The 9,674-nt window shown below is 35.1% G+C and overlaps 2 protein-coding genes across 4 annotated transcripts in view; one reads left to right on the top strand and one right to left on the bottom strand.

Moving 5' to 3' along the window:
- Positions 1 to 3,025, bottom strand: part of LOC107718041 (amphiphysin-like) — a 33,348-nt gene extending 30,323 nt beyond the window's left edge. Inside the window, 1 exon segment of the mRNA XM_016524974.1 lies at positions 3,000 to 3,025. The gene's annotated coding sequence lies outside the window, so the exon portion shown is untranslated.
- A 150-nt stretch (positions 3,026 to 3,175) lies between these two features.
- Positions 3,176 to 9,005, top strand: LOC107718039 (ubiquitin thioesterase otulin-like). Of its 3 annotated transcripts, none has more exons than XM_016524973.1 (9): positions 3,176 to 3,269; positions 3,494 to 3,549; positions 3,798 to 3,995; positions 5,027 to 5,097; positions 5,202 to 5,308; positions 5,387 to 5,527; positions 6,613 to 6,729; positions 7,317 to 7,586; positions 7,773 to 9,005. In XM_016524973.1, the coding sequence occupies exons 3-9, from the start codon at positions 3,904 to 3,906 to the stop codon at positions 8,025 to 8,027; spliced, it is 1,053 nt and encodes a 350-aa protein (XP_016380459.1). In that variant the 5' UTR covers positions 3,176 to 3,269; positions 3,494 to 3,549; positions 3,798 to 3,903; the 3' UTR covers positions 8,028 to 9,005. The 3 variants fall into 3 exon arrangements, with proteins under 3 accessions (XP_016380459.1, XP_016380458.1, XP_016380457.1); XM_016524972.1 differs by having other exon boundaries at positions 3,494 to 3,618; XM_016524971.1 differs by having other exon boundaries at positions 3,494 to 3,667.
- Positions 9,006 to 9,674: the final 669 nt, after the last annotated feature.

Here is a 9,674-nt window from a genome sequence, read left to right as displayed (position 1 = left end):
ACATTCCTCATTTTGTCATCTCCATAAGTCTCGAATAAACTCATGTCACCCTTGCCTTTGCGGGGTAACAGTCAGTAAGTTTTAGAATTGCACAAATGTGACAATAAAGTGAGCCTAACAAAACTTTGAATAGGTATAGACTTGAATGTGAAACTAAAGTTTAATATGTGAAATGCTTCAGTGGTTATGTAGATGCAGTAGTTGCTGTCTGTGAGTGTGTTTGTGTGTGTATATGTGTGAAAGTGAGGCAGTGGAGCTTGATACACTCCATGTTTAGAGGTCGAGGTGACAGAATGGCAACCTACTCTGTCATGCTCTCTCCCTCTCTGATTTCTCTTGCTCTCTCTCTCTCTCTCTCTCTCTCTCTTGACTGCTTTGGCCTGTAGAAGCGATGCTGGTGGAAGATATAAGCCCTGTTTTTTTGTATGTGCATATCTCTCTTCACCCGTCCCTGCATTTCAAGCGTAAGAGGGACAGACAGAGAGGGTTACACACCAACAGGCTCAGTGACAGCCAAACCATTGTGTTTCAACTTTAATAAACAAAATAATACAATAAACATAACTGATAGAAAGCGCACATACAGCCTCGTGTCTGAGGAGAACAAAATGGAACGTTTTGAAGTGAAACACTTTTGGTGAGTAAAACTTTCTTTAATCTGCTAGTCTTTTGTAACAGGTTTTCCGAATCCGGAAAGCGAGTCTCCTCATTTATTCTAACTATTCGCCTTTTTTCGCCTTTTCTAGGTGAAGAGATGTCACGGTACTTTTTTAGGACAAAACAACAAATAAACAAAGGCAGGCGTATAGAAAGAGACAGGGAGAGAGAGAGTGTGTACAGGTAAAATATCTGCAAATGAGGTAACGTTGTGACAGCTGAGCGAACGGTGAATAGATGTTAGACGCAGACTCTGTGTCCTAAAAGGGTGACGACTCCGCTTCGTTTGGGTTTCCCACCTTGTATGATAACGCAGAGTGGGATTAAAAAATGTGCAGGTGAGGCCGCGTGCAATAGCGGTCCCTGTCACTGCGCCCCCTTATTAAGATAAATATTGCGATGGAGGGATTTTCAGCAGCGGCTGGAAAAAAGGGACAGACGCATTTATCTTCCCTCTGTTGGTGTTTTGGGTTTGGTGGGGAAATAGGTTTAAGTTCCTTTAACTCACACCCAATGTATGGAAATGTATGTGCATTTTTAAAGCAGGGGGCTAAATTTATTTCCCCCTACACATTCGAGAAGGAACTGATAGACCCACAGATGGCATGATAGATGGACATGTACATTTAGAGACAAACAGACAGCAAACCACATACAGCCCTTATAGAGCCCCCCTGTCGTCCTGCAGCATCCCTATCCACCTTAACATAATCCATAGTTTTACATAATGCTGTTGCTCTGTGCCTCCAAGATAAGAGTATATATATATATATATATATATACACACCTCATATATATATATATATAATAGACCTATTAAACAGCAGTCTTCTTCCATGTCTATATGTATATGGAGGAAAAACTGCTGTTTAATGGGGTGAAAAGCACAGGTTTTGTGTTTTTTTTACTCTTTCATCGCAAGTGTAGACAAAGATTTTAAGGGTTTGATGCTTCATATTTTTTTGTAAATAAAAATTAGTAGGAAAGAAAAACAGAATGCTAATGATTTGCAGAAAGTTAATTTGGGGTTTGTAATTAAAATCCATTCAAGCATTAGGGAAATTCAGAGATCAAACATGTTTATTTAATTTTATGCAGATATTGGCATAAATTGCATATATTGTTTACTGGCTGAAGCCGGAAATATGTTTCCGGTTAAATTAATAGGAACTATATTACGAGAGAGATATTGCATTAACATCTCAAATTAATCATCTGAAATCATAATAGTTTAGTTTTATATGATAACATGCTGTAGGATTTTTATACGCTCTAAAATGGAAAAAAAAATCAGTCCTGCCTTTATTCATTCAAAACTGTTTTATTTTCTTAATAAAAGTTGTTTTGAGAAATGGCATGTTTTTGAATGTGCAGGATCTTCGAGCTTTGTGTTCATTCCAGACACATCTAGAATAAACTAGTTTAATTTAATCTTTTTGCTTGAATTTATTTATTAATTTATTTTTTATTTATTTTTTTATTTATTTTATTTTATTTTATTTTATTTTATTTTATTTTATTTTATTTTATTTATTACCAATTTCACTTTCAAAGGGATCTCCTATTATTACTAACCTATCAAAAATTATAGTCTCAACAATTCTGAAACAAACTAAGCGCTGTCATCTAGTGGATGAAAAAATATCCTGCAGCCTTGGCCTGGGCAGTAGATTACTAGGGTCGGATGCCATAGGGCTCTATATATTTTGGTCAGACTATTTTAAGTTTAAAATTCAAACACATGTATTTCATTGGTCATATCCTGAAGGCAAACAAAACAGAAAAATGGCAGATGGCTTGGCCGAAGCCACAAATGTGATTATATTATGAAAATTCATATGATTAAAAAGTAGGCCTATTATAAGAAAATATTAATATTTAAAAATCATCATGAAAACTGACCCAAATCATGAGCCTTGAAGTGAATAAAATAAATGTATTAGCAATAGTTGTGTGACATAGCCTAGCCTACTAGGAACTATTTTCAAGAAGAAATGCTGAAAAGCAGCATGGTTTGTGACACCTCGATCAAAAATCATTCAGAGAGCTTGCCAGAACCAGCGAAACGCTATCCTGAGCTATTTGACACTAATGCCGATAAAATGGTTATTCTAGTAGGCCTATTATGCTATGGGGACTAATAATAACAATAATAAACATTTATGTGTAAAGCACTTTTTATACATAAAATGCAACTCAAAGTGCTTCACAAGCATAAAATCAAATCAAATAAAAATCAAACAACTATAAAAGGTTAAAAATGTAAAATAAAGCATGCAATATAAAATAATAAAACAACGATAAAAGAATCAGAATATACAATAAAACATAAAAACTGACACAACTTCACACCACACTAAACGCTAACAAGCCCAAATAGACGACAGTATGCCGCAAAAATGCCCAAAAACTGTTCAAACGAAGAAACATTTGCTTGAACAAACAAGCTTATCGTCGATTAAAATAATAGTAGACTACGTGGCAACAGTAAGCAGCAACGCGCCGGAAAACTACAAATCCTACAATCCCCTATTCACAGGAAGTATTCGTTGGCTTTTCCTATTGTAATCTTCATATTTTGTAGTCCCTGTTCGGCAGGACAGTAAAAGCAGGTGAGTTATATAAAAGCGACTTCGGCTGTTTTTGCTGTTTTGTCTGAGAATGAATAATGATTGTTACTATTCGTTTCGTTACTGATGTGGTTATATCACTGATGAGATAGTGGAGTCTGTCAGAATGCGGAAGTGTTTCTGTTTGCTTGTGTTGTGTTGTGTTGTGTGTGTGTGTGTGTGTGTGTCGCATAACTTGTTTTATTTGTATTTCCCCTCTGCATTAGCCCGCCATGCAGAGATCCAAGTTGGACGTCTCTGTACATGTGTCGTTATGATTCAGGTACGAAGGATGTGCAAAATCGCCAAAGTCACCAATTCAAAACCATGAATAAAACCGCAAAGTCTGCTTGTGAGTCTGACCGACAGAGTAAGAAAAAAAAAGTCAAAACGAGTCATGGGTATGCCATATCACTGATTTCCTTAATGCAAAATATAAGTTGATAAGTTATTATAAATTTAGTAAATTTTAACTGCTCATATCGAAGCTTATGTTATTTCATGTTGAACATAACTGATCCTCCTCTTTAGATCGACACAGGGCACTCAAGGACAGAAAGCAGATGTGAAGGGTCAGGCAGCTGAAAAAGATGCTTGTTCTCCTGGACCTGAGAGAAGCTCTGAGTCTTCCCACACTATGCAAAAACCTGCTCAGAATGAGGCTAAACCTAGTGACAGTCATTCATCCCAGCAGGATCTGATGAAGACGTCTGCTGAAGATGAAAAGGGGTATTCTGTCTGTCAATTCAGCTCTTTCTGTGCTTGCAGTATGGCTGTAGCTTACCATACAATAGGTGCTTTTGGAGAGAGAGTGTAGATTGTGCCACTTTTTGCTTAAGTGTTATTCAAGGCAAAGAGAAATAACAGTAGATAAAATTAATACTTCTAATTATAATTCTGGATATCTGCTATCATGTGAAATTGAGGTTAAACTAGGTTCGTCATGTCAAGGGTTAGCTTAGACAAGTGGTTTTGGAATACATTTACATTTCATCTGCATTTCAAACACCACACCAACCATTTTGGGAAAATGCTTATTTTAATAATTAATAGCTTCTCTTTAGTCAATTAATTTACTAGTTTTATATGCTGTCAATTCGCTAATATAAATGTAGGGCCCCATGATATCAATTATATTTATTTTTTTCATTTCAATTTTTCAATTCACTTTTTCTTTTCTTTTTTTCATTTTTTCTTTTTTTTTTAAATCTTAATTAATTGAAATCATGAAACTTATACAATTTAACAACAATTTATTATGTTAAATTTATTAAATTTGGGGTGCTATGAAATATGTTTTATTTTTTGCTAATTCCATTTTTTTTTTTTTCAAATTCTGTGTTTTCCATTTTAATATTTCTGGACTCCATTTGAATGTTTTTAGTAAATTATAATAATAAAAAAGCATGTCTAATCAACTGAATTCATAAAACCTTTTTTTTTTTTTTTTTTCATAAAACCATAAAAATGTAGTAATTTTTTTAATAATAGGACCTTATGACAGGTTTTATTTTTTCAGAAATGCAAACGCTAAAACACCACAAGCATCACACAGGCTTGAGTATGTGCAGTAGATGAAACAGCACCATTTAGTCACACAGAGACACTCAGTACATGCAGACTTCATATTTAAATAGCAGTCTTTTTGTGCTTCACAGACACTAGTCCATAACACGTTTTGATTCATTTTTGTTTACTAGATTAAGGAACTGACACAACTTACTATGCACCATTTTGCATAAGTCTTTGTCGTTTCATAGTGATGTGGACCTGTACAGAGGAGAAGAGGAAATACAAAAAGAGCTGCAGGACAAGCAGCAGCCAAAGTCAGGTAGTGCCCAGTTTTTGAAGAATGTTCAGTGTGTATTGAAATGTTGTAGAGATGTCTGTGAGTTTTTTTTTTGCCTGAGCTAGAGGTGTCTTTATTCCCATCAGCGGCTGTTGGTGAGACCCAGAGCAGTGTATCAGCTACCGAGGATCTTCAGACCTACAGCGAGAGAGAATGGAAAGGCAACACCACAAAAAGTCTGCTTATCCGAAAGGTGAGCCTGCTTCTTTCACACATTACTGTAAGTGTTTCTTTTTTTAAGGGCATTACTCACACATGCCTCTTTTTTTAGGGATATGAAGCAATAGCCAGTGAGTTCAATCTGCGCAGAGTAAGAGGTGATAACTATTGTGCACTAAGGGCGACGCTCTTCCAGGTGCTCAGCCAGTCAAAACAGCTTCCTGCCTTGTTACATGACTCTGAAATTAGTGAGGTAATTGAGCCTTATTGTGCTTAAACGTTAGACATCCCTATTACATTACATCCTCACTAATTCTGTTCTTGCACAAAGCAGCATGACTTGATCATTCAGGGCTCAACGCTAAGGATTTTTTCTACTGGCCCAGTTGGGGCAGCAGTTCAAATTTTTACTTGCCCTGCCAATATTTGATCTGACCCTGCCACAAAAAAATAAAATAGTTGCTGTTATCATTGTTTTTGACCCATGCTATCTTTTTATATGACACCAAAATTATACCAATTACCAGTTTAATACCAATTACATTTTTACAATTCTCGATTCCAATTTCGATACCACAGCAAGTTCAAAAATTATTAAAGACAGTTATTACTGAACAGTCAGTAGATAAGAACAAATGAACATGTACACTTTTCTGAAGAATGAAGGTACATTCATATAAACCCCCAATTCAATATTTAGGATTTTCTTCCAGTATTTTGTGCATCATGAACATTGAGCTTGCTCTGTCTGGTACAGTATTTTCTCCTCTTTGCGTACGTCTTCAGCATCTTCGGCCTCTGTTAACAGCCGTTTACACACTTCATAATATTTCCACACAAATTACATGTTGGAAAATGATTGCAGGCAAGCCCGGAACAGAAATCGGTTGAAATAAAACAAATAATGGCCAGTCGACCGGTGCATCTGTACTCCACTGTATAAATTAAAAACAGATTAATCATTGTTTAAGCTACAAAGTTACTCACCGGGAGGAGTATTTTGACACACTTTTGTATGTATTTGTCCATTTGTCCAAAGCGCACTGTACACACAGAAAACCGCGTGCGAGTACTGAATGGAGTTGTCTTTCACATCTATCTTGAATGCTTTAAAATTGCTTAATTTTTTTAATTAGAAAGGCTTTAAATATGTGCAAATGATAAACTTTATAATCAGGCCAGTGACAAACTCGTCAACTGTCCCGAGCGTCTTTCACTTTGGCCCCGGGGTCATCGGGCAGTCCTTATTGTCGAGCCCTGTCATTATATTGTGCATATCAATATAGAATGTTATTATGTGTTAAGTTGACTTGGTGCATTATGGATTTCCCTTTGTAGTGGCCAAAAGAAATGCACTCTGATCAGGATTTCATTAGGGAGTGGCAGTTTCCATTTGAAATTAGCAAGAGCAAAGTGCAGCATCTTGAACAATGCCTGGAGCTACTGAAGAATAAGGTAACTTGTTTTATTTTTCCTTAATTGCTTGTGTATTTATATACACTTCTGTTCAAAGGTTTTGGGGGCAGATTTTTTAAATGTTATTGACAGGGTTCTCTAATGCTCACTGATACTGCATTTATTTGATCAAAAATACTGCAAAAAGAGTAATATTGTGAATTTTTATTACAATTTAAAATATATTTACAAATATAATTTATTCCTGTGATGGCAAACCTGAAATTTTAGCAGACATTATTCCAATCTTCAGTGTCAACTGATCCTTCAGAAATCATTCTGTTGTGCTGATTTGGTGATCAAGAAAAAAAATGTACTTTAATGTTTGAAACAATCAGTGTTGTTCTACTTAATATATTTGTGGAAACTGTGATATGTTTTTTTCCAGAATTCTTTGATGAATAAAAAGTTCAAAAGAACATTTATTTGAAAATAGAAATCTTTTGTAGCAGTATAAATGTCTTTACTGTCACTTTTGAACAATTTAATGCGTCCTTGATGAATAAAGGTATTAATTTTGTTTTTAATCGCATTGACCCCAAATTTAATTGTACCCACTTGGAAATATTTTATTGTTTTATCTTTAGTGGCAAGAGGCTGTCCAGTGTAAAAGTCTTGAGGAGAGGGAGCACATGTGCCAGCAGGTGTTCAGCGGTCATGATGAAGAGTATGAGCTTCTTGAAGCACTGAAGTTCTTGATGCTGAGGACTGCCATTCAGTTGCACTCAGATATGGAGAAGGGCTCTGATGTACCAGAGTTCTGCTGGCTCCTCTTTGCTCGTGACTCGTCCAAATGCCCCAAGACATTCCTCACCAACCACCTCAGACATGTAGGCTTCAGTGGTGGGCTGGAACAGGTTAGTGCGGTTTAATATGAATGATTACAAAAAATCTTTAGCCTTATTTAATTATGGACCAGTCGTGTACAAATAATAACTACTAGATTATTATATCTACTGTTAATTAATTAATTGCATTGTTTCAATGGTTGAAGTGATTGTATTTCATGAAGGAACCTCTCCTGATGATATAATTTTGTTTAGGTGGAGATGTGCCTCCTGGGTTATTGCCTTCAAGAGACGATCCGGGTTGTTCGGCTGTACAAGTGTGACACTGAAGAGTTCATTACATACTACCCGAACGACCACAAGAATGCCAGTCCTCTATGCTTGCTTACAGAAGATGACAGACACTATAATGTACTCGTCCCCAAAAAGTCCTCCAAATTTGATTCATATGGTAGGCCAAAGTGGAATCCACCTTCAGATGGACAATCAAGCATAACAACACATCTTTAAAGAGTAAATGGCAATCACTCACAATCTACAGAACTCAGGAGTTACAATCCTTCATGTTTTCCACATGGCTGTTCTTGAGTTTATGTTTTGGGATATTTTTTCTTTCATGTTTTAATTCTTATAAATTTAAATATTTGCTTATCTTTATTCTTCTACCTATGTCATTTTAAATAAATTCTGTGCAATAGTTTTTTGAGACATAGCTGGACCTCCAGCTACTAGAATGGGATTTTTTTTATTTAGTTGATTATGAAATATTTAGTTTACAAAGTAAATTTTTGCTTTGCATATTACAATAAGATTAAACTAATTTTTAGATGTTACATGTAGCTAATTTAGTGTGCCATTCAGTTCAGGAGTTTCCGCTGGTTTCAGTATCTTGTACTGTCTTCAGTTGTCATCATCTTAATAGTCTGGCAATTTATTACTTTGCAGAGCAATTTACACAGTGTGGGCAGGAAATGAGAAACGGGCACAACTCAATAATTCATACAGCATCTGAAGCATGCAGTATTACAACAGTCCGCCTCCATCTCAGATTAATTGTTCACTGAAACTTTATAATGAAATGTTCTGACGATGGAGTAAAGAAATGCCAGATGTTTCAGAAGTTTATGAATGCATAAACCTTTCAATTGATAAAAGGTTTTAGATTTTGGCGGGCGTGATGGCTAAAACCAGCTTCAACTGATCTTGTATGGTTTACATTACATTGTGACAAACGGATCGAAAAAATTACTTCGGCGCATATTTTACTAGCACCTTTATATGTTTCTGACTGGCCAAGTTATTCTGTGCTTAAAAAAATTAATGGCTTTAAAATCAGTCCTGTAATCAATGGGTAACCATGCAAATGCAATTCAAATGTAATATGGTCTCTGCAGTTGCAGCATTTTGTATCAGATTTAGTTTATCAATACAATTACAATATTCAGGGCAAGAGAAAATAAAAGCACAAATCAATGTTTTTGCATCATCCAATGAAATAAAAATCAGATTCAAACAATATTGAGATGGATAAAGTGGGTCTCAGTAACAATTTAAGTGAAATTTAAAACTAATCTGTAATGACAGCAAGACTCAAATAATACAGAATACAAAATAATGTTTTTTTTTTTTTCAAAACTCAAGACTCTTATTTTTTATTTTAATATTTGTATCCCCAGGATAAGTCGCCCCTTTGGGGGTATAAATTCACTGAAAACAGAACACTTGTTTATCAATGTTTGTTACAACATGGTTGTAATTCCTGAACACTTTGGAATACAGACCTAAGGTTGGTCTCTTTTTAAAGAAAACACAGCAGATTATTGCTGAAGTGAAAGCATTTTTTAAAAAAAAGAAAGTATCATTTAAAAAGTTATAGAAGTTTAAGTTTACAGTAAATATAATGTAGTATACTATTTTTTATTTAATATAAAATAAATATTTTATAAAATATGTTGCACTCTAAAAAAGAGTGCATATAAAATCAAAGCAATATCTAACCAAGTTATGTTCCAAATTTGAAGTTGTTATGACAGAAATTGTGGTTCCTGTGAGATTTTGTTTGGGCACTATACCAAAAATAACCACTAGGTGACACCCAAGCTCTATTGAATTTTTTTGATGCGGTTTTCTGTCACAAATCAATCATTTTCTGTCACA

This window comes from Sinocyclocheilus rhinocerous, unplaced genomic scaffold (genome assembly GCF_001515625.1).
Source record: "Sinocyclocheilus rhinocerous isolate Xijiao unplaced genomic scaffold, SAMN03320098_v1.1 scaffold2258, whole genome shotgun sequence".
Taxonomy (NCBI): Eukaryota; Metazoa; Chordata; class Actinopteri; order Cypriniformes; family Cyprinidae; genus Sinocyclocheilus; species Sinocyclocheilus rhinocerous.
The sequence above is the reverse complement of the archived record's forward strand: the minus strand, read 5'-3'. Positions and strand labels throughout refer to the sequence as shown.

Bases quoted from the DNA above. Each gene is read 5' to 3' on its own strand.
- LOC107718039 (XM_016524971.1), top strand. From the start codon at position 3,531: ATGTGTCGTTATGATTCAGGTACGAAGGATGTGCAAAATCGCCAAAGT. The intron at 3,996-5,026 runs GTATTCTGTCTG...GTCGTTTCATAG, and splicing joins TCTGCTGAAGATGAAAAGGG to TGATGTGGACCTGTACAGAG. The intron at 6,730-7,316 runs GTAACTTGTTTT...TTTTATCTTTAG, and splicing joins TGGAGCTACTGAAGAATAAG to TGGCAAGAGGCTGTCCAGTG.